Here is a 25,266-nt window from a genome sequence, read left to right on the forward strand (position 1 = left end):
ATATATATATATTTTTTTTTTTTTAATTAACCAGGTATAGAGAAACAGCTCAAATTAGAAAATCATTTACAAGTAATTATTTTGACTGCTTCAATTCAAAAAGTAAAATTCATAATAAATGGTTTCATTACACAGTGTTGTATTTCAGATGTTTATTTTTAGCAAATTTTCGCACTGATTAATAAAAAACAGAAAATTAACGTAAGTCAGGTTTGTGACTAAGTCATCTTCCTCTTGACAATATTCCACAGTTTTTTGTTTTTTTTTGGGTGGGGGGTGGGGGGGATTAGGTAAAGCAAGTTTGCTGACCAAGCCAGCAAAGCGATACCGAAAGAAACTAAACACTATCTCGTACATAGACACAAACCTCTTTTAATTGGGATATTAAATGAGGTAATGTTAGTTTTTTGGCAGTGTGAGCTGGAGTCAGGTGTCTTCATTGTCAGCAGAGGACAGCATGAAGTGACCTACAGTTTCCTTGAAGACCGGTGCTTAGACCTTGGACTTGGAATAAAACACACACCTGTAGCTGACATGACTCTGATTGCTGCTATCTCTAGTACAGAAGCCTTTTAAAAGTAAGGACAACTTTACAACACTCTGGACACCACAGCCTTGATCTGGTTGCTTGTGAAATATTTTCTACCACAGTTTTTCCCTCCACTAAACTTTCTAGTAGCGCTTCATGCAATTTATTGGGAAATTGTTAACATTCCATTAGATGCATCTGTACAGCATTGCTACAAGTAAGTACACATGCTTACCAAAATCTATGAGACAAGCCAAATATGGAGGCTCTTGTCAGTTCTTGAGAAAAATGTCTGTGTCACTTGTAGAAGCACAGAACACCTCACGGAGCTGAAGTAGTGGCAGAGTAGATCATGAGCTACATGGACAATCAGACCATCAGTGAGCCAGTCAGACAGGCAAACTACTCCATCACATCATGCCCAGAAGACCACCAACCCAAACAAAATCATGCTCTGGAAAAGATCTTGACAGCTGCTGTGCCTCAGTGGGTATCTCTCCCCCCGATACAGACTATCCACAAATATCTTCATTAGATTTCTTTTTTTAGTAATTCTATCCGCATGAACTCAGTTTTCTTGAAGTCTAAAGTATTCCTACTGACACCCACTTATTAATTTTTCTCCCCGTCAGTTATCTGGAAATCAGGCACCTGACAAGTCAGCATGGAGACAACTAGTCTTAGAGTTCATTGTGCAGCCCAATAAAACACTAACCGCTCACTTAGTGATGGGCCTTAAACCAGGCAGCCAGTCAGCCAGTGAACCCGTCAGACTGCTGAGTTTGTGCTCAGGGAGCATGACAGTGTTTCAACACACCAATTACTGTGAGACAGTAGTAAAGCTGTTTGGTAGCCTGGCACTCAGCCACAATATAAGTACCACTATCGATTTACGGAGAGACACAGTAAGCACATGATGAGAGGGAACAGCGGTGCATAAGGGACAAAGATCCAGAAAGAAAAAGGGGGAAAAAAAGAAGAGAGAGAAAAGACTTTCACTCATTCTGTAAGCGTCATTGATGGATACAGACCGAATAAAAACACCCGCTTGTTTATTGCATGCGAGGATTCAGCTAAAAAAAAAAAAAAAAAAGAGCTGGGCGACGTAGGAAACAAAGATAAAAAGTGTCAGGTCTGCGTCATTTCTACTCCCGGTTTCTCTTTTCGTTTGGGAACAGATAAGAAATGCGGAAGAAAACAGGGAATGACTGACTTTGAGCCAAATATGTAAAAAAAAATCTGCAGAGTTAAACATAGAGAACTGAGGTAAAGTGAGACTTTCTATTAACAGAAAAGAGACTTGATTTGCTGCTGTGTAATTTAAGGAATTTTGAAATACTGTACAGAGTAACACAAACACATCAACTCAACATTCACCTAAAGGCAACTGCTCACAAAATTATTTAGTGTGTATTTTATCGGTCCGATCTGCAAACAGCTCATTCATAAAACCATTCAAAAGTTCAAAAATGCAAAAATAGGAATGCACTAAAAACCTGTCCAGAATTGGAAGGCGACAATGATGATGAGTGCAGTAGCAAATCATGCATCAACAAACTGTTTCCCTCTCAATTTCTATCAGCATCTCAAAAATGATCAAAGTAATCAGTAATGATTTAGAAAATGAGAAATTCAATGTATCAAGCCGTTCAATAAAATCATTTTGGATTTCTACAAAAAGTTCTCTTCACAACAATTATTCCTTCCCTGGATGGCCAAAAAGGAAGGTCAAGGCTATTCTACCCAGCTGCTCTTTACGTATTGGTGTTAAAACAGCTCTCCCAGACTTTGGCGAAGATATCCCCATGATCTAATTACCAGTTTTTGTTTGTAAAATTCAGAAAGCGAAGTTGATGTTACAAGCAAAAAGATGCAAAGTCCTTGAGAGCTGCTGCAAACTGTAATTACAGAATACAGTGCTGCAAACACTTCCTTTTTCTGTGGGTTTTAAGACCTTTGCCAAAAATAAAAACAAAAACAAAAAAGACTCAAGAGAACACTTATTTAAGACAAATACTCACAGCCAGGAGTATCTGCAGTGAGGAATGAGCCACTTCTATGAACTCAAAGTTCATAAGACAGTCAGATATAGATATATATCGGTGGTCCTCCGGTGCCCAGGAGGGAGGAGGGGTGATCGGTGTCACCCTGCACCCGGGGCCGTTCTCCATCCACCAGGAACGATGCATGGACAGGTTGAACGTCAGGACAAGGTCAGACTCCTGGGGCAGGCAGACAAAAAGACAGACAGACAGGCAGACGGTCAGAGACAGACAGAAAGAAGGTGAGTTGAATTACATCCTGAGAGAGAGGACAGAGCAGGCTGAAAGTCAGAGCAAGCTTCAACCGTGGCTTAATCAAACTGGATTGTGGGGGTTAGTACTAAAAATAGATGTGGAATTTATAATTCTAATGATGAAGGATAACTGAGATTAGATTTGAATCATGCACCGCCACGTACATTAGGTCGGGGAAAAAGGGAAGAATGATGGTAGGAGGTTAGAGAGAGAGAGAGAGAGAAAGAAAAGCAGAGTAGAGATTGGTTTGGAGATTATTAAAGGCTGTTTTCCAGGCTTTCAGTCAGAGAGAGAAGAGAGGTTTTCTGTTTCTGGTGTCACGTAAGGGTCAGCAACTGAAAGGCAACTGCTCTTGGTTTGAGGCACAGGAAGGTTTATGCAGAAAACTGAAAACCGTGGGGATGAAGCGGCACATTATGGTTGGTGTAGCAGCTTCTGCACGGTGACAACAAAAATACTAGAGCAAATCAATCAGTTAGACCAATACGGAAATCTCTTCACAATTAAAAACATAATTTGGTATCAAAATAGATTTTTGGTATCAAGGCAAACACAGAATGTAGTAAAGACTAACACACTGTTGCCCCTGCCCAACCTGTTGCTGCCTTCACAGCAAGGATCACATATATCATCCATCTTTGATCAGATTTTAAAACAACGATGGAGCAATCTCAATCCATCATTTTTGGGCTGTTACAGTACACACCTGGCCACTTGTTGCACACGTGCAAACATTTTCAACTTGATCAATTACAATCGTTTAGTTTCACTGTTTACATGTAGTTACTGGGATCAGTTAGTGGTTTTAGTCACTGCAGAGGAAAAGAACCGTCTAGCACACAAGCCTGTGGTTATCCAGCAGATCTTACAATCTTACAAACTGTTTAAACTTTACCTTTAATAACACAAAGTTACCTAATTTTTAAAGTGCAATCCGTAATACTTTTAGAACAAATTTATATCAGTAATGATTTCTTGGTTAATATCAAGTTGTCATAACAAAGACATTTTGAATAATGTCAACTTTGTATTAAAAGTGTCATAATTTACCGAATGACGCTTTATGACAACAGTCATAAATATTCATGATGGCTCATTCATGTTCATGACAGGTGTTATGTCATGTTTATGACAGGTGTTATGTCAGTCTTATTCACCCCCTGCAAATAAAGTGTTACCGACTTATGAAAGAATAACAAAATGTTTTTTACATGAAATATGTACAATTTTAGTCAAGCTACCATTTTTTATGCAGCTCTGAAGGTTACAGATGGACATAATATGTGAATTTGCTCATCATGTGAATTTTCTTATAATAATGTTTTGTAATATTTTATTACAGCACAGGGAGTTCTTCTGAAGTTACAAATCAAATTGTATGATCAGGTTCCCATTCAATCTTTTTATTTGGAATCGTCTTAAAGAAACTCAATCAATTAGCTAAGAGTGTCAAATAAAGCAAAAATAACAACTAAGTTACCAAAGAAGGATTATTCCAGGTTATTGCATGCCAATGGTAGAAACAGACATCAAACATGTTCAATCAGCTATTAACTGACTGAAAGGCCTCTCTGTTCTCTAAAGTCATGCTGAAAGAGAAAAAAAATGACATAAAAACCATTATGAAAGCCATAATTCCTTGTGTTTTGCCATCAAAATGAAATTGCTTTTTTGTTCCTAGAAATTGTGCCATTCGTGATAAAACTATAGCCTGCAGCCACTCTCCCATAAACGCGGGGAAGTTGTAATTTTTACTGTCATGCTCGTATGCTGTCACTCTATTTAAATTACTCATTCAAGCTTTAAACCTTTGAAAGTGAATTTAGGCAGTGGCGGCTCCCGATTACTTTCGGAGAGCATTGCTTCACTCTTCAGATCTGTTTCGGGCTTCACCTCAAACACACTTGACTCTTTCACCTTTCTGCAACAGCCTCCCTGTTTTCACCCCTGTTTGCTTTCTATTAATTTGCATTGCAGTCTCCCCTTCCCTCTCTTGTCTTTTTCTTCCTAAGCCTCTCTCTATTTCTGTATAATGAGTAAATGCCTCATTAGCACAGAGCTCTGATTAATGCCATCTTCCCTTGTTGTGCTCCTCTTTTTAATGAATAAAGTCTCTGCAAATTTCTCCCCTGCTCCTTCTTTGCCATCACTCTTCCTCTGTCTGTCACTGGCTTCTTCAGCTTTCCCCCCCCTTTCTCTTTCTATTCCTTTCCCTCTCTCATGTCCCTTCCTTCCCTCTTTCTCTGTGCTCACTCTCTTTTACTCTCCGTTAAAAGGGGCCAGGAAAGGGATAGTAATTATTTCACTAAGGTATTATCCATCAGTGCTTACCTAATGAGGCTATTTAAAAACCGCACATACACACACACACACACACACACACACCCCGGCAAACAAATGTATTCCACAGTTAAAAGCTGAATTTGGCAAAATGTCATTAAGATCAGTCGGGATTCAGTCCTTCTAATTCTGCTGTACACTCTTTATTTGTGAGTGTAAAGAAAATGTGAACAGAAGAAGAAAAGTGCCACAACGTGGTCAAACTGTTCAGCATTTATTTGTCCAAAACCACCTGTGGCCCACTCGGACAAAAAAAAAAAAGAGCTTCATAAGAACAATTATTTTAGGAACATTTCAGCCTGCTCAGAAATATAAAATTTTTTGATGAATAAAAATCACATAGCAAAACAGGGTTTTGAAAAATAAGAATTGGATAAAAGCTACATTTGGCTGAAAGCAGAACCCAAATGGGAGAGGTAGCTGCTTGCTAGCATAAAGCTCTAGTTTTTTTAAAAAGGCCAGTTTTTAAAACATTGTTTAGGGATGACTTGGTGAAAATGTTTCACTACACAGCTTTGTGTTTGCACAGTAAATCATAATTATGCTAACTAGGTTAGCTCTCCTTCCTTTACTGCTCAATATTCAAAAAACAGCTTCTAGCATCTCCAAATTAACACGAGCTAGCTTGTTTGGTTATACGTATGTTTGCATTGCTGAGGCTGTAAGGTACCAGTCCAAAAGTAAAAATATTTGTGTTTCCAAAGGTACACTCAAGAGGAACAGGTATCCTAATTCAAGTCTAGGTTTTGCATACATGAACATAATAAAAATGTTCTGGTCTTGTTTTTATAATGTTTAATAGTTAATATCAAAGTACGTAAAAAAACCTTCATTATTTATTAGATAAAGACAACAGTAAAATATATGCTTGTATGCTTTAACATGCATGTTAAAACTGTTACCATATCCTAAGAGTATATATATAGAGGCAGCAAAGGTTTACTTAGCATTCAAAACATTGTTCTTCATTACGACTTTGTTTTCTAGCAAATTAATAATATTGGTTTTGCATCTGTTGTGTGTTTGTGCTGTTATACAAAACTGGAAGAGGGTGTACTTTCCTCATATTTAACACCCCCCGTCCAATGCAATTATAAGATGCTGTCTCCAACTCAGTCATTTTTAGTGTGTCTTTGCATCACCGACGCCAAGATCAAAGCAGAACAGGCGGAAATTTGATATTTACAATATATTACAAATTAATCTTATACCTCACAAATATGAAACCCCGGAGATATTGAGAGACGCGGCAGACAACAGCAATATAACTCCTTCACCAACGGTGGGAAACAAACAAATTAAAAAGCAGCTGAGCCCTGGCAGAGATGTATTGATCCTATTTGTTTGAATTTGTAATACAAAGGCGGATGAAGTCATAGCTCTAAAAACATCTTGAGATGAATTTGTTTGGTAATTTATAAACTGTTTGGGATTCGGCTATAGGAAAAGAAAAAAAAAATTAGTAAACACCATCTCTAAGTACTGTAAAATAATCTATCCTTCTTCTTTCCCCTCACACTCTCCGTAACACACACCATCTATAATTTCCCGTGTGCCAGTGGAGGATCATGCACTCATGCTCTCAGGTCTTTGTCTCTGACTGTGGGCTAGAGCCGCTTCAATGAGCCACATCTGTTTTCGCTCTGCCTTCCTCCTCACCTCTCCCTCTCTTCATGCCTCCGGCCTTCTCCCTCCCCGTCTACCGCGCTCTCTCAATTTCCCCTCAATTTCCCACCTCCGTATTTTCCTTTGTCTTCCACTCCCAGGAGGTAGAAGAGTAGAGGTGAAAAAAGACCTTTCAGAACGGTCTATCATCTGATTGTCTGATAGTCAACAAGGGGAGAAGTGGCAGCATTTTAATCACGCCTGAAACCCCGGAGCGCGGGGTCAAACAATTACCGTATAAACAAATTGAAAATAGAGGAAAATCTAATTTTCTCCGTGTGCGTTCCAGCCGGAAAAACTGTGCTAAACACGAGTGACACTGGCACACATCCAGATACGGTTTTATGATCTTTAACAACTTGAGCTCCTATTTCCTTTTCCTACTCACAGGATGTGTTTCAAAATAAGACAAATTTGCGACTGACTTTTCTTCTAGCAACTTGTTGCTTATTTGTACTTCAGTAAAGGAGTTTTTGTTGTACTTATTTCGCTTGTTCTGAACAACAACTTTTGGATTTTGACACTGCCTTGGACTTTAACTTTTTTTTGCGTCTTGCAACGTTTAATGTGTTTTATTTGGGTTAAAATAAACAACACTAAGAGGTGCACAGTTGTGAAGTGGATGAAAAATTACACATAATTTAAGCATTGTGTTATAGTGTACACTGTAAAAAAATGTTTTTTTTATGGCTTCTGCTATTTTAGCGTAAATTAAAGACCTTTTATTTATTTATTAATTTTTTATTTATTTATTTACAGTTAATTGCATATACATTTTGTGAACTTTACTTCAACACCCTTAAATACAATGCACCATAATCATTTGCCAGAAGTCATTTCATTTATTCTCAGTATAAATCCAGTTATTCTGTGAAGACCTCAAATGTTTATTAGAGAATATTAATGAACAAACAGCATCATGAAGAACAAGGACCTTAGCAGACAGATGGGTGATGAAGTTGTGGAGAATTTTATAGCATAAAGACGAGATAAAACTTAATAAAATGCTTTAAATATCTCATAAAGCACTGTTCATCCATCATCCAAAAATCCAAAGAGTATTGGAGCAACTGCGACCAGAGCGAGACATGTCCATCCAACCTACACTGACATGCCCACTGCCCAGGTTAGCTTATCTAATAGATAGAATAACTTCAGGTTTTGCACTCTGTGGTAGGTATTAAAAAATAAAGTCCATTTGAATTGATAAAAACTCTGTCGATTCCAACATTTCCCTTACTTTCTCCCGAGTCCATTTCTTTTTTTTAAACCTGTATCTTTATCTCCCGCATTGTCTGTTTTTTCCTTCATATTCTTTCTCTCCGCTGTCTCTTCCCACGTGTTTGTGTCTGTGTTATTTCACACCAGCACAATCAGTCACGGCGCATCTCACTACATTGGTTTTCGATAATTTCCCATGGGTGTTAGATGAGGTCTTAACCCGTAACGCTCGAAGCACTTCGCTCGTATCAGGTCGGTTGGGGGGGATGAAGGTGTTGGGGAATTGTTTGCGGGTTCCGTCTCTGCAAATTTGCTGGAGGGTACATAACGATGAGGTCTTAACCCTGACCTTACCCATACCAAACCCATTGCCATTTCTAATAAAACGCTCCGACGCAGCCGTTCTAACGTCGTCAATCTTTCAAATGGTGGAACAATTAAAGCACTCCGGAGACATCCAATTTTTATGAAGGGCTGAGGTTGTGGAAAGAAGTTGCTTGTGATCCCTCCAATGACATTTAACCCATTAAAATACGATTTTCTGGTGCTACAAAGTGGGTTATGCAATAAATCTGAATCCTTTAAAAAAAAATCTAATGTCTCTGCTTGTTGTGTCTGAGAACACGTTGACATTTCTCTGATCCATGTTTTTATTTTTTTATTTTTTTGTCATGTGTGAATTACAAATCACAAGACTGCCAGTGGCTTCACATGGATATCTGATTTACTCCAAGAAGGTGTGAAGAAGAAGGTTTTATTTCTTGGAGTTCTTTACAAAGAACAAAGAAAGTCTTTTATCAAACGATTCAAATGTTGGTCAGAACTTAAGATTCACAGCACTAGACAAGATATCTTTGTTCCTCAAAGAGAGGCGGTTTTAGTTAAAAAGTTCACCAGGAGGGACATAAAGAATAATAAAATGTAAAAAAAAAAATTTTGCTATAGAGGGAGTTGGAATTTCTCAACTAAGGGGTTGAATTTCAAGCTGAATGTTGAAAACAAACCGAAACGAGTTTGCGGAGTCATTTTCCAGCTTCAAAGAAATAGGCTAGAGGTTAATGCTTTTAAACTTCACCATCTTATACCATCTTAAATCAAAGCCAGAGTAAACGGCTCATTCAGTAATCCGATTTAGTGCTCCGATCTGGACTATAGATAGCGATTTACTAGTTTTGAACACGATAGTGAAATTAACTTCCAAATTGCAATATGGAAGTGGATAATCGAATCACTGGTCCTGGAAATACGCTGCTGTGCATAACTAACTAAGCTCACTTCCTCGATATCTTGCTAAAACATAACTTTATCCACTTTACTTGAGGCGTGAGTTTCGTCTCGTGAATTAAAATATTTATGTAAGGCATTTAGTCAAGGCTGAAAATTTGTCAAAACGTAAAAAAACTATAAAAAATAATAAACCAATAGTTCCTGAGTAAAATTAACTACCATTTCTAGTTTTCATTCACTGTCATTTCCAGCCATGTGGACACATTTTGTACAACCTTTTTGAAATATCATAACCTATTTTTACAGGTGTTGCCTTACGATATTGTATTTCAGGCCATCATGCTCTTCGGATTGGGAATGACAGAAACTCAGCCACAAAGTGGTAGGAATCATAAAATGACTGCGTGGTTTTGGTGAATGCTGAGGTGCAAAGGTCTCCCACTCTCTGCAGTGTCGGTAGCTCTCCATACTTCACGTGGCCTTCATATTGTCTCATAATAGTGCAAAAAGAGTATAAGTTGAAGACATTCTCTTCTGAAGAGACGAGTCATATCGCTCCTCTCTGTCTGGCAATCCAGCAGAAGAGTCTGTGGATCGGCAGTTGCCAGGAGAAAGGATTTTTGCCTGATTATACTGCGCAAAGTTCAAAGTGTTTTGCAGAGAGGGGATGTTAGCGAGGGTCCACTGTTCAGGAGCTGGGTCTCTGTGTTTTACTCCTAGTGAAATTAACTTTTTTAGTTACAGCATACCAAGATATTTTTCACAGGCAATCTGTGTTCAACCCTCTTGTTCTCTCACATCACAGCAAAAAACAAACCAAATGGAATTGCCAGTAACAAGAGCTCAGTGCTCAAATGATAAAAATTAGCTAGAAATTAGCTAGAAAAAGGTCCCACTAGAGAGGTGTTGATGGGGGGGGGGACAAGGCAATTTCATGCCATGATTTCCGCAAATGCATCCATTGATCAAACACGGTCAGGGCTGATGGATTAACTCAGTGAATCGGGGTGGATGTTTTAACTAGAACGCCTGTGATTAAATGTGTGGGATCCTCTCATTCATCGTCTCAATCGGCAGTGCTGAATGAATACCGGGTGTCTCGGGGGGGGCGGGGGAGTTGGGGTAAAGTAAGTAGCTATTAGCATTCAGACTGGTCCCGGCTATCTTTTTTTTTTTTTTTACTTTCTCCCAGGATAGAAAGACTAGGTTGATCGTATGGAGTCTTAAAACTTCAGCAGTAAGAAGTCGACAACAGGCATTGAAGTTGATATGAAACCGATATGAAAGGTACTTTTGATTCGTCTTTCCTTTGACGTGACGGATGAAGACACCTCTCTTGACTTTTGTTTTTTTCTTGAGCAAACTTTTAGTTTCGACTCATTGTTGTCCCAAATTCCCATCTCTTCCTCATTTTTATGCAGCTTCTCTTCCAAAACAAATCGTCTTCAATAACTCTTATCACACCTTCGCCTGTCTAAATCTTTCTGACACTCCAGCTGCCACTGATGCCACTCTTGTTATAGACACCTTATCTTCATTGTTTTTTTTTTGTTTTTTTTTTTATTTACCTTTCATATCTTTGCTTTCTTGTCACTGTTCTCCTCTTTATCCGACTGTTATTACTCGCGCGGATGTGGAAGTCCAACGTCATTTTGAGACTTTGACATATCGACCCAAGTACGCTCGCTTTTCATGCAATTTGTGCAATAAATAACAGCTTCATGACAAGAAAAAAATAAACAAAAAACACATGCATGCACACACTTTACATATTCACACTTTTTGTGCTAAAAAAAAAAAAAAAAAAATCATATGGGACAAACCTCCCACCTCGACAGTGGATGACTGACAGCTGAGCTGGTGTCTGCGTGTATGTGTCCATGCGTCTGTACCCGGGTGCCATCTGACGCCCAGAGGGTGGCTACATCTTTAATGTGACACACTGGACTCGTGACAGTTAGCTGTCTGACAGTGAGCGCGTATACAGTATGTGTTGCATACGTGAAGGTGTGTGTGTGTGTGTGTGTGTGTGTGTGTGTGTGTGTGTGTGTGTGTGTGTGTGTTGCCAAGCTCCATTGACAGTAGCTCTACATCCACTGGCTCCTCTCCAAACCTGTCAGGCATGCCACAACAGAAATCTTTTTCAAGATTAATTTTGTGGCATTGCTGCTATATTAGATAGTGCGGTCGCGAGTGACAGGGAGGATGGGAGTGTGACAGACTGATATGTGGTGTAAATCCTGGGCTTAAACTCAAATTACCGTCAAGACAGAGGAGGGGGACACACACCTTATCTCGCCTCTGGGGCTCCATGGGGCCCCGTGGAAGGTGGATATCCACGTTAGATTGGAAGCGCCAACAAAATACAGCTGGTTAGAAAATGAACTAACATTAAATCTAGTCACATTAAGTTGTTTATCAAGAAATTAAGTCAAAATATAGACCAAAACCAATTTCAAATATCCGTCTTAGTGCAGATAAAAAATTTTTTTAGGAGTCTAAAAAACGCAACTGAGTCGCAGAGTGTCACTATTTCCTGGTCATAATAGTGACCAGGAATATAGTGACTATTATGACTATTTCTGGATCAAAATGGCCAGAATATTAATAAATGTGCTCTTTGTTGAAAGACTATTGAGGGCAGGAAATGGGTTTTCGCTTTTGGTTTGGCACTTCATAGATTTCAAAAAAAGAATATATGACCTTCACTACGGGTTTTAATAATAATGAGGGATGCCTCCGAGTGAAAAAAGGAAAACTCCACTGTAATCACATGAATTTAAATTCACAACAATCTGCAAATTTAAAGTGAAAAAATTTGCAGATTGCAAAAAAATTTGCAATCTCACTAAATTTAGTGAAAAATTTAGGTTAAATTTTTCCCTACAGGAAAACTTTTACCTTTAATTTAAGCACTTTTAAAAAAACAAAAAAAAAACAAAACCCTCCTTAACATTTTTTCTTTAAAAATCACAAAATATCAAATAATGGTACTAATTCCTGTAAAGATGTTACATGTCTTGCTATTTAAAACACTTTGCATTCATTTTATTTTCTTTGACCATAACTATGACGTCACACCAGAGGATAATGTCTCTTAGCCGCTCCTCAAAATGGGAAAGACAAGGCAACATGCCATTAAAGTAAGGTTACAAGAAAAAGTGCAGACATTTTAAGTGTATGTGAATATCTGCTTTCTACTGGATTAGTTTGCTCCTCCTTTTAAAACCATTTCAATATTAATATCCTGTCATATTCTGTTTTTTTACAGCGACTTCTTCAGACAATCAAGTTTATACAACATTTTGTTGACTGCATCGCAGCCAAACTAAGTTGAACTGGACTTTGAACTTTATTAACATCAAGAGTCAATCCTCAATCCTGAATAATTCTGAATTCATGAAAGTCTTCCCTCGAAGAAAATGTCGATGACTCATCCAGAAGAGAAACAATCCGGTCTCCTCAAACCCCACTTCGCTATATTTCTTTCCCCCCGTCACAATGATCATATTTCTGTTCCTCTACCTTTTGCTTCCATTTCCAGAGAAGATGTCAGAAGTGTCTGACAGATTTCATGAATACTTTTTGGCTTTGTTGTTATGCAACAAAACAGAGAGGATGTTTGAGGTTCACTGATGAGACATCAGTCTGTCAGGGGAAGAAAAAAGAAACAAAAAGAAAGAAACACACAGCAAGCACAAGTGTCATCATGAATTAGAATTAAACTGCTTCCTATATTTACCTGCAATATTTTCTGTAACACAACACGGATAAATGTTTTTAAGGATTTGAATCTGGGGCTTGAGGCGTTCTCTCCGCTTGCAAACAGGCTGATTATTGCTCTGATAAAAGTATGGCTGCTGGAGCTTGGAAACCTAGTCTGGGTATCAGGTCTATTCATGGAAAAGAGAGAGAGAGAGAGAGAGAAAAAAAAAAAAGAAAGAAAGAAAGCAGGGCGTTTGCTCTGAAAATAGCATCAAAGCAACATCACTAATCCAAGAGTCACTGATGAAATGGCAAAAATCAAAGCAGCCTCGATTCGTTTCATAAACAGATGACAGATCTTTGGAACGAAATAAAAAATGGAGGACGTCACTTTCATTACAACGCTGCGATCCAAAACGATCGGCCCGAGTGAATAAGGCAATCAAGTTGATTTATCTGCTGGCCATCACGCAAAAAACCTGCATCATCATCAGCTGCTGCTGCTGATCATGTACGGCGGTGCCGTCATGACAGGGAGCGGGGTCTCCTGACTGTCACGACTCGGCAAAAGGAAGGAAGTGGAGCGGGAGCGGGTGAGAGATGAAGAGGTGTATGCGACAGACTCACATGGCACTTAGCGCAGCAACATGAAAAAGACTTGATTATAGGTTGAGTAGAGGGAGGGAAGGAATGAATTACGTCGAGATGAAGAGAGCGACGCACAGGAGGGGAGGGGAGAGAAACGGAGAAGAAAAGAGGAAAGAAAAGAGAGCAAGGCTGATAGAGATTTCATTTACATCCCAGCGTTCACCTGCTGAATACTGACAAGTTAGTGCAATATGCATAAATTGAGAAAAGACTGAGAAAAAGTCGCATCACTTTGACACTGAATTGCGTTTATGAGGAATAAATGAGATGTACTCTGCAGTTAAGGCCAGAAGTTTACATACGATTAAAAAAAAAAGGCATAACCTTCCCTTCTCCAAGTCTGACGTAAAATCCGACTCAGCTATTCTTTTTATGCATTTAATCCGTATCTGGTTGCCTTTGAACCACATGATTTAAGTCAAAAACGTTTTGGATTTCCTTTCACGAGCTTTCCACAATAGCTTGCTGGAGTTTTGACCCATTTCTCCTGTCAGAACTGCTGTAACTGAGTCTGCTTTGTAGGCTGCCTCAATCGCTCACATCTATTCAACTCTGCTGGGAAATTCTCTATTAGGTTAAGGTCTGGGCTTTGTGATTCTCCCAAACATCGTTTTTATTATCCCTGAGCCAAAATGCAACTATTTTAGGTCCATGCTCAGAGTCATTGCTTATTTGGAAGATTCATTTGCCCCCAAGCTTTAACTTCCTGGCTGATTATTTAAGATGTTTATTTTTCCACATAATGTTATTTCCCCGTGATGCAATCTGTTTTGTGAAATTGCACCAGTCCGTCCTGCACTCCCCCACGAGGCTGTCGTATCTTTATTTCACTATTGGGGAGGTTTTTATTGGTTTTTTTTATTAAGCTTTTTCCTTATTGATCTGTATGAAAGCTGGACATTCAAATATATCTGGAAATTGGAATCCACAGTCTTTATTCTTTATTAAATATTTGTCCAAAATATCCCAAAGTTTGCCCAAAGTTTCCAAGTTTAATTGTTAAATGCAAAAATAAATAAAAGTTTCTTTTGTACAGGAACTTTCATTCATTTCCAGTATCCAAAATATGTCCATCTCTAATCTAATAAACCACAACATCATCTTCCAACAGCAGCGGTGTAAAGTTCAGAAGCACATTCTGCCATAGTATGAGTTTTCTATAGTGATGAAAAAATAATCACACCGCAGACAAATGTGTTTTAATGTGTATGTCGGTGCAATATCAGCACTCAGATCAGTAAACAAACCCAGCATCTGGAGCTGATCTGTGCGTCTCACGCTGCACGCTGGTCGAACCAGTCGGAGTAACGGGGGGGGACTTTGTGGCCCCCTTTTCCAACACTAACTGGGTCAAGGTTGTCGAATCCTTGAGCGAGGCGAACAGAAACAACTCCGGTCATAAAAAAAAAAAAAAAGCCGCTTGGCGTCTGATCTGGGCGTGCTTGACTCTAATTGGTCAGAAGATAATTGATAAATGTGTTGGTAATTAAAAGGGGTGCTCTGCTGTTAATAAAATCCACACGTTTTGATTCTGGTCAAGGGAGATAAAACCATTTCAAATGACTTTCGTAATTTAACACCAGAATGAAAGAGCTACATTGTTTCTATCTCACGTTTGAGACATCTAAACGGGCTCTTACGACTGATATGATTAGAAGAAAAAAACAAAACAAAAAAAACAAAGTGAGTTTTTTTTTTTTTTTTTTTTTTACAACTGCTGGGCGATGAGGAGAGTAAAGGTCTAAATGTCATTAAAACTTGAGATCAATGAAACACAGGCAGAGGGTGTGTGGCTCACTGTAAAACTTTTAGGTACTGTCTGGATGGCAACAAAACTGAACAAGGCTCACAGTGTGTGTGTGTGTGTGTGTGTGTGTGTGTGTGTGTGTGTGTGTGTGTGTGTGTGTGTGTNTGTGTGTGTGCGTGTGTGCGTGTGTGTGTGTGTGTGTGTGTGTGTGTGTGTGTGTGTGTGTGGGTGTGTGTGCGTGTGTGCATGAATGTCAAAGAGGGGAGTGAGTCTATCAACCCGGGGGTAGGCACCTAAGGGAGCAAGAGCTGATAAAAAACAAAATCAACTGCAGCATTTACTCAAGTCCCGACAAATTGTAGTTATAATTGGAAAGATGGGGGAGAGCAGTAAGACGAAGAATAAGAATGATGTGTGTTTGGGAAATGTAATTTGATGCGATTTAACAAACCAACAAGAAACATGTTACAGAAGGGTTGAGCAGAATGAAGTAAATCACTGAAAATTATGGTGGGAAAATCTTTGCTTTTTGTTTTTTTTTTTTTCCCAGCGCAGCGCAATCAAACATAATCAACACACTCATCCACTGATTTTGACTCTTTATGGAGGTACTGATTGCTTTAATCAACTGTCAAAGTTGATTAAACTTCAGTTAAAATAAACACGTATAGTGATGATAAAAAGAAACAACATCCCCTTTTGAGATTTACGTGTCAGAAAATCCCCAAAAAAATGATCCGATTTTTACCAGCTGTACTAGACTTGGTGTGTTCAACGAAAACACAAACGACTGCTGATTTTTTTGTTATTGTTAGCCAATGAAGACGCCAGTGTGGGAAAACTAAGAGCATCCTCGGATGTAGCAGTAATAACTTATTCTCTTAACAATAGTGGTAGAAAATGGCATCACTCTTTACTGTTTTCATACAGAAAGATTTCATCTAAATCCAGACTGATTGATGGGTTTTGGTGTTCATCTTCATCTGTCTACAACATAAAACGTGGTTACAGAAAAATCCTTACTTCCATGACTCTCTTTGGTGTTCAATCTGAAAACATTTCCGCAAATCATGTTTTATGTGGTTATAATTCATCCACTTCATGTGAAGAATTCAGCAGACAGTTCTGTAAATCAAATAAATCTTTGTCGGTTGTTTTGGAATAATTTACTTCGTTGCTTAAAGTACCTGCTTAGTTCGGATGTCTAACGTTCCTAAATATTTCCAAGGTATTCCCATAAATCTAACATTCATTCATTTATTAAATGATGCTGATGTCTGTGTAGATCATTTTCTAAAAATCTTGATTCAGTAGGGAGGCAATGAAAAATCCTCTTGTAAATTTGTAGACCAGGAGGTCAAAAACTAAACAAAATGGATATTTGTCTGTTTACTGAATCGCTATATTTAAGAGGGAGCATCGAGCAGCACTCTTTGGTTACTGATGGGAAAGTTATTTTTAGAATAAGCGAGGTGTTGAAATACAAATAATCTATGCAACAAAAAAACCCCCCCGAAAACATTTCATTTGGAAACCACTCTGCCGTTTATCCTGACCCAGACTTTTGAACTGTGAAAAAGCAGATCATTTGAAGGCTGGCTTTATTGTCTGAAATTTAAAGGTACTGATCTACATTTTCTAGAAAAAACACACAGAAACTTACTTTACCACACTAAATGCCAATATAAACACTAAAGAATATGTCAACTATATGATCATTTTAAATAATAAAAAAAAAAAACTGATCATATATCCCTGTTTTACAGTGACTAAACTCTCACACAGTGTGACATCACCTCTAATGTCAATATAAACATTAATGGAAGGCTGACGAGAAGATTGGAAAAAGCTAATTTGAATTATTTCTCTGTTATTATGGTTAAAAAAAAGATTATTTAAATTATTAGTTTTATCACTAAAACAGATTTTTTTTTTAAACTAATATGTTTAAAGTTAAAGAAAGATTTATTTGTTCTAATTGGGCAAACCCCTTTGGGATCAGTTATCATTCAAAGGCCATAAAAGGTGATTCAAGGTGTAAATTAACATATCTAACAGCTGGATGAATAAATGTGTCTAATCTAAAGGAAAGCATGGATAAAGAGCTAGCGATGGTTTCCAGCCAAAATCAAATGACTTTTCCCTTTCAAGGACGCCACTGTCATCTTTATTCAACACGGGAGCTTAATTATTTAGAAATGATCTTTCGTGAGAGCTATTGCTGCTGCTACACTGAAGGATAATGGAAACATTTTGATATTTACTTGCGCTGGTGCCTGCTGCTCTCGCAGATACAGAAGATATTTAGCAACAATAAAACTCGTGGAAAACAAGAACTCTCTAGAAAAGGCAGATTTTATTCTCAAAGATCATCAGGGATCATTTTGAGCCAATTGGTAAAAAAAAAAAAAAAAAAAAAAGCCTTATGGTCTGGCAATTCTGTTCCATAGCAAACATTATAATGAACCCAATCATATCTGTTAGCTCATAAAATGCACCTACAGAGCAGCACATCACTACATTTGCCACTACTGGTAAGCACTGTAATTGCTCAAGGTGTTAGAAGTAAGGTGATAGAATATGGCATTTACTGATCTAATAAGTGGCAAATATGTGCCGAAAACAATAAGACTGAGTCCTGAATGTGTGTTCTGTGAAATCCCGCAGAACTTCATTGCTCGGCTGTGTTTGTGTTGTCTGTATTCAACTGCGTTTCAACCTTGGAGTATCTTAAAAAAAAAAAAAAAAATCAGTTTCACTTGTTTTTGCCACTAGTTGACCAGGTCAGTGTTTCTCAACCACTGTGCCGCGGCACACTAGTGTACCGTGAGTGATCGTCAAGTGTGCCGTGGAAATGATCCAATTTCACCTACCGTATTTTCCGGACTATGAGCTGCTACTTTTTTCCTACACTTTGAACATGCAACTTTTCTGTGGGGGCTCTTTAGCAGGAAGTGAATCATTGGAAGTCAACATGCTAGCAGCAGGCCCGAAGGAGAAATGTTTTCAAACTCATATGATGCAGCTTCTAAGTTGAGGAGTATCGATCTGGCAGTACAGGAGGGAAATAGAGCCGCTGCACGTAAACTCGGCGTGAACAAAACCGGATTTGGAGACAGAAAAATGCGTCCTTAATATATCCAGCAGTTATTAGGACGCAGCTCTCTGCTGCCCTCTGCTGGGTCCTTATGGGAAACCGAGAGCGGCAGAGATACCAGCGGCCTGTAGCCTGGTGCGGCTGATATATGCAAGTTCAAAAAATTTGAAGGTACAGTTAATAGTATGGTGCGCTCATAGTCCGGAAAATACGGTAATTGGTCATAAAAGATTTTTTGAAAACGAATTAATTATCTGCAAATAATGCCATCTTTGAGTGTCTCTGCTGTAGTAGTGACTAGCAGCGTAATCATGTAATTTTATTATCACTAGATGGCAGTAGGTACAGAGCATTTTACATTAAAACAAGAACATTGTTTTAATGTTCTTAAACATTAAAACAATGTTTAAGAACATTGTTCTTAAACATTGTTTAAGAACAATGTTCTTGTTCTTAAACAGTGTCTCGTGTTGTGACACTGTCGTGTCACAACACGACAGTGTTGTGACACTGTTCAGGTGTATTTTTGAAGTGGACATGTTAAGTGCAATTTGAAATAAGAAATGTAACATATGATAAAAATAATTTTTTGTGTTTATTTGATTCCTATTCAAGACACTTTGATAAGAATGACTATATATGTTATATAGGCGGCTACAGAGTATCTTTGTTTACATTTTTGGTTGGTGGTGTGCCTCGTGATTTTTTCAATTAAAACAATGTAGCTTGGCTCAAAAAAGGTTGAAAAACACTGGACCAGGTAATGCAAATGTGGAAAAAAAATTACTCTCACAAAGGGCCATATTATGCATAATTTTAGCAGCGTACCAAGACCGGCTGAGTAATTTGGCATTGGTGACAGCAGGGTTGTTCAGGTGATTGCCCACGTTTGAACAGATTGTCTCTGGAAAGTGTTTACTGCTTTCTGGATAACAGCTGCAGCGGAGAGGAGCAAGACATACGAGGGTGAGGAACAACTCTTCTTAAAGGGATCAATGCACTGCTGGGCTTTTCCCTTTAATAGGAATTTATTGAATAGTTTGAACTCTGCTCTTTAGTCAGGATGTCTTGGATTTAACCTCAGAAATTTCTCAAATAACAATGTCGAAACTCCGCAACTTGGTGAGAGTTGTTCTTATTCCAGACATGTGCAACAGAAATACTTTGACAAGAAAGAATGAAAAAAAAAAAATGTTTGCTTACTCTGGACAGATCTCCAACCTCCAGGTAAAAACAAATGATGAAAACATTCCAGGTCATCCAGATGACGAGCCAGGCTGCATACTGCGCACACAGAGAGTGAGACACACGGAGGAGAGAGGAGTCAGGCACGGAAAAGAAGATCCGACAAACGGTTTGGTTGAATTAACAGGAAAACATGGTCACGTCTTGCTTGCTTGTGGAGCAAGTGAGATGGAGGAGGAAGAAGAAGGGGAAAAAAAATAAGACAGAGGGAGGCTTTGCTTTTGATGTTATTAAAATGCAGACAAAGAAAAACAACAGCGGAGAACGCAACCAATCTCCTGAATCAAATCCGACAGGACGAGAGAATGGATGGTGAGTTTCTGCGCATTAAAAAAAAAAAGAGATTTATAGGAAGGAAGTAAGAGAAGAAAGGATTTATACAGCTTTCATCGTCTGAGTCATCTCGCTAAGCGTCGTCTGTAAGAGTAAAGTAGGGGAGCCGTTTCTAGATTGAGGTCCTCTGGGATAAAAAGATCCTACCATTAAACTGTGACTTCAGCATCACTCAGAACCATAATTCTTAAAGCAGGGACCAGTATCACTGCACAACAAGCTTTTGATGAATTCATGATATAGCTGACTGCGTGTGGGTTTTTTGTCGAGTGTGCAAAACTTACTCCGGTGACATATTTGGGCCTGAACTGAATGGTGCCGAACAGGCCCAGGATTACGACGATGATGTGTAGGAAGTTGGTCAGGATGGGAGCCCATTGGTAGCCCAGGAAATCGATCACCTGGCGCTCCAACACGCTGACCTGCGGGAGGGACACGGGAGATTGTTAAAGCAACCTGAGAGCCGTGGGTCGTCTCCACAAGAAAACTACTGACATTAAGTGGGCGTCAGCATGAAACGATACCACACTGATTTACTGTACATGAAATGTGAAGGTGTGAGTCAAAGAACAGAAACTGAATCATCACTGAAGTTAAAAGGAAGTGGGGTCTCGCTCTTAGGCATGGCACTGCTCAACTGTGTTTCATTTTAAAGTTTCTTAAAGCTTATAGTTTCAAAATCTCAAATATAGTTGGTCAAAAGAACGGGATAAATGAACATGGTCAATGGTCAAAGTGGTAAGAACGAAGCAAAGCGTCTGAGTAGCTAGCTTCTGGGTGCTAGCTACTCAGAAGCTAGCACCCTGAGTAGCTAGCACCTTCTCTCTATAAGTAGAGAGAAGGGTCGTTAAAAAAAAAAAATTCCATTCTTTTGCACACCTCTTTTCAAAGTTTCTGTCATTTTTAACGACATTTCACTAACATAACCAACATAAAATATAATAATTCATAAATGTCATATGTTAGGGAGGTCCAAGGATTGCTTTGGACATTTTTTCCCAGCTTAAAATTATCATAAAACACCAAAGTGCAGTTGATTTGAAATAATCCAGAATAAATTCAAAAATTGTGACCCAAAATTTTTTATTTTAATAATCAGTTTGACTGACTGAAGTCAGTCCATTTGACATCAAAACGGGCTGGCTAAACTCAGGAAGAAGAGCAGCTCAAATAAACCACAAAAAGACCAAAATTGCCACAGATTTTATGCTCACGGTTGGATTTAAACTACCCATGCCTTCAACTTTGAAGCATTCTCATGCTTGAATGATTCATAGGTCAGGGATAAGTCTAAACAAAATACAAATAAAATACATTTTCTCTGAAAACAGTCTGGTACAAGACCACTTAAAATAATGAGAAGAACTGCGAGCTCCTTGGAAACAAGACTTAATTAAATCAAGCACGACTTTCTCCACTGTTACTGTACAGCTGATTTTCAACGCACTTACAAAATCACGAAGACCATTAGGCCAACATTTTATCACAGGCATACACACACAGACATACGCTCTGACTTAAAACTATAAGGAGATTTTCAGGTGAGTTCAGAAACGTACAAACGTTGCCTCTTTTGGTTAAGACAGAATATTTAAAGGCATTAAAGCCTCACTGCTGTTCAGCTTCTCACTGCTCCACAAACTGATAAAACACATCAAAGTCAGACGCTTTGTGATTTTAATGGCTTAGTTCATGTCAAGCAAAAGAAGCTCTCTCTTTCAGTTTTCTAGCAGACACCTGGAAGTTTCAGATCAAAACCAACTGATATTTTGTTTGTCTCATAATTTCATTATGAGACAAACATCCTGCTTCAGTTTGAAGGAAAGAAATCTCGGGCCAGGACGCTCCACTATATTTCAAGGTTGGACATTTCACAGCCACATCAACCAGTTTCTGTTTTGTCTTTTTTATCCATTTTTAAGACACCTTTGCTTTCTGTAATGCTGACAATATCTCCTCAGATTATTGATGACCGTCTTTACAGTGCCGTAGAAAATATGCAGGGGATTTCGTTTGTCCTCTTCACCAAACCGATACATTTCTACAATCAGAGATCATTTTCTTTAAATGAATAATATTCTGACATTTTCAACCATTTGAAATGTCAGAATGATTTTATTGGGAACGCTTGACTTTATTTCAGGTAATAACATTCACTATTATTCAAGTTAAGGGTGCATTTATCAGAAATAATGCTGAAACTGAAATGAAAAGTGTTTCATCAAAGGGTTGGCATTGCTACTTAAATAAAAAAGAATTACATTTCTTTTCCTGTAATGTTATTGCTGAATAAATATATATATATGACAATTGAATTATGTTAGTCTCACTTTTTCAGATCATAAAAATCCAAATTTATCCGATACAAATAGAAATGGATATAGCCTTTATTGATCAACAGTTATAAACAGTACAGAACACTGTATAAAAAATAGCACACATTTTTTTATTTTTTTTTTTAATGAGTGTCAGTGCAAATGATGGTGAAACATTTACCATGATTTCATTAAATTTAGACATACATAGACATCTTTTTGATGACATATTCTACGTGTCACATTTCAACCTATTTTTTTTACATAGTTTAAACCAAAAGCTCTATTTAATGTAATTTTGCCCCAGGGGGTTGGTTGTAGGCCTAGTTTCACACTAAACTTCAAATACGTGTGAACCAGTATAACGAACTCCCTCAAGAAGAGGGCAGATGTTAATCAGAATATACCTTGAATCCCAATTGCTTTATTGTAATGAAGTAAATTGTAATCAGTTGTACATACATCGCTTTCAAGCGCACAGTGTGGAGTCAGTACAGTGTTTGTGTGTGCGCGAGTGCGTGTGTGTGTTTGTTTGGGATTATTATCCTTCAGTCACTGGAGCCTCATGCTGAGATGGTTAATGAAGTCGGTGCAGCGCTGCAAATTTATGAACTCGCAGAGACATGAAGAGGGCGTTAGTGAGGTGGCGACACAAAGAAACAAGAAAGACGCAAGCGAAGAAAATACAAAACAAACTTTAACTTAAAAAAAAAAATAGAGAGATAATGTTATTCTGAGTTATCTCTATTCTCTTGGCACACAACTTTCTGCACGAATGAGTCTAGAGAGCCCTAATGTGAGGCCATATGGTAACACTGCAGCCAAATGGAAAACACAAACACACACACTTTGTGTCTGAATACAGAGCGATACAAAACCAAACAGATATGAGTTTTAATTACGAGGCAGCGAATGTAAGAATTAGAAGAGGAAGAAGGTGGATGAATTATTCCGTTTGGTGCGGTGACATATGTGCATCCACTCCTGTGGGTGTGTGTGTGCGTGTGTGTTTTTCCATGTCATGGGAGGTCTGTTGTGCTTGCACTTGACAGCACCTGCTGTTACTGGACACACTGGGCCCAGCTGGCACCACAGAGTGCACGACGTGCGTGCGCGTGCATGTGTGTGTGTGTGTGAGCAAGGAGGGAAAAAGCTAGCAAAGAGAAGACGAATGAGAGACATTGTGCCTCTTTGTGCGACCAGCCTTTATGCGCAGGCTCTCTTTCTCAGCTTCTTTGTGTGCTTGCTTCATTGTATTATGTGGAAGTGTGTCCTCCTATTGACAATTATAAAGTGCTGCAACTGTGTGCCTCTCTCGTAAAGCGTGGACACACACAGAAACGGAGGCCATTAGAAAAAAAGTCAAAGGCTTCCCAGCCCATTACAGAGGCCCCTGGGGGCCCCCCTTTCTTTCATCACCAATAACATAAACAGTCTTCGCTCCAGCTGGGGATGCATTTACTTACTGGCTCTGCCCCGAAATAACTCTGAGCTACACAAAATGCAAGAGCGGGGGGATAAAGAAGATGTTAAGGTGATGGATCAGTCATGACAAAAACTAAACGTTCCCCGCCGCAGATTGCTTTAACTTGGACTAATATGGGAACATACAAGAGCAATAACCCAACCATCTGCTCCTTTGAGTCGCACTCATCTTTTCACGTGAAATTCTCATTACATGGCTCAGCTGCAAAAACAACCAACATCAGCCGCCTCGGTTTGTCGTTCTTTGTTATCCGGCCTCTCAGTTCTGACAGACAAAAAAAAGAAAGAAAGAAAGCATGCTTACAGGCCCCCTTAAGTCGGCATCCTTTGCACCTATCAAACGACTGAAAAGCTTTGAATAAAGTGTGAAATCGCCTCGGTTTCCCTGTAACATTAAATCCAAGAGGAAACGGGGGAGTGGGAAGGGAGGGATATAATGAGACGTCTATTCGGTAGCAGCAGATACATTAGCAGATATGGTAGGTTTTCTGCCATACATGCGGCTGATGAAAGACTGCGCGGTGTACAGGTGGCGCTTCAAGCTGCCTCGCACGGTCCTGCGGGATCTGCTGCGACACGCTTTGAAGCTGCAGAGAGAGAGAGATGTTCATTTTGCCGCTGTCGCTCGGAGCAAAGCTACATTAAGCTCGTCCTGTGCTGCAACCGGAAATCCACCGGTGGACGTCGCGTGTTCATGGCAAAAAGATTTAGAAAGATGGCTGAATTTCACTGTAAATACTTTCGATGCCTTTGGGAGTTTCAGTCGGTGTATCGTTGCTTAGCTTGAGCATGGCTGAGAAAGCAGCGAAGGACTTGGTATGCCGCCTTCGGTCAACCTGCTAACCTTCATACCGTTTGGTTGGCTTGAGTAATGCGCACTTGGTTATGCAGATCATTTTTAAAAAGGACTGCTTCAAAATATTTCGAAATAAGAAACAATGTGCTTTGGTTTATTTTCACCACATGGCTAAAATGTGACGGCTAGCTCGGCTGTAGCTTCATTCTCCTCGCCTTGAAACACTGGTTTGTGCGCTGCATATAGATGGGAATATTAATGCCAAGCTGCCCTGGTAATCATAACTGTTCAACAGAAACGGCTTCATCTAAATAAAAAAAATAAAAAATAAAAATTCTACAAACCGAACTTCAAAACGCCCATGAGTCGGTCTGAATCTCCGTTTTGTTTTAGGCGAGAGGGTCAAACAGCAGCACCACTGTGGTGCCTTCATCTAAAAATACAAATAAAAAATAGAAAAACCAGGCTGGAGGTTTGCATGTTATATTTAGTTACCTAATTCTTCTCCTTGGCCACAAATAGACCACATATGTAGCTGCTGTTACAGAGAGAGCGATGCTCAAACAGCCTCTGAATAGATTAGCGTCTGATGAAGGGGGCAGCGGAGGCGGGGAGG

At 38.9% G+C, this 25,266-nt stretch overlaps 1 protein-coding gene across 2 annotated transcripts in view; it reads right to left on the reverse strand.

Moving 5' to 3' along the window:
• Positions 1–25,266, reverse strand: part of nkain2 (sodium/potassium transporting ATPase interacting 2) — a 93,954-nt gene that overhangs the window by 30,057 nt on the left and 38,631 nt on the right. For both annotated transcript variants that reach the window (XM_008398094.2, XM_008398092.2), the window contains 3 exons: positions 20,339–20,476; positions 19,680–19,760; positions 2,551–2,751 (listed from right to left, as the gene is read on the reverse strand). In XM_008398094.2, the coding sequence (XP_008396316.1) occupies positions 2,551–2,751; positions 19,680–19,760; positions 20,339–20,476 (420 nt within the window). The remainder of the gene's footprint in view (positions 1–2,550; positions 2,752–19,679; positions 19,761–20,338; positions 20,477–25,266) is intronic.

This window comes from Poecilia reticulata, linkage group LG21, assembly GCF_000633615.1.
Source record: "Poecilia reticulata strain Guanapo linkage group LG21, Guppy_female_1.0+MT, whole genome shotgun sequence".
NCBI classification, from domain to species: domain Eukaryota; kingdom Metazoa; phylum Chordata; class Actinopteri; order Cyprinodontiformes; family Poeciliidae; genus Poecilia; species Poecilia reticulata.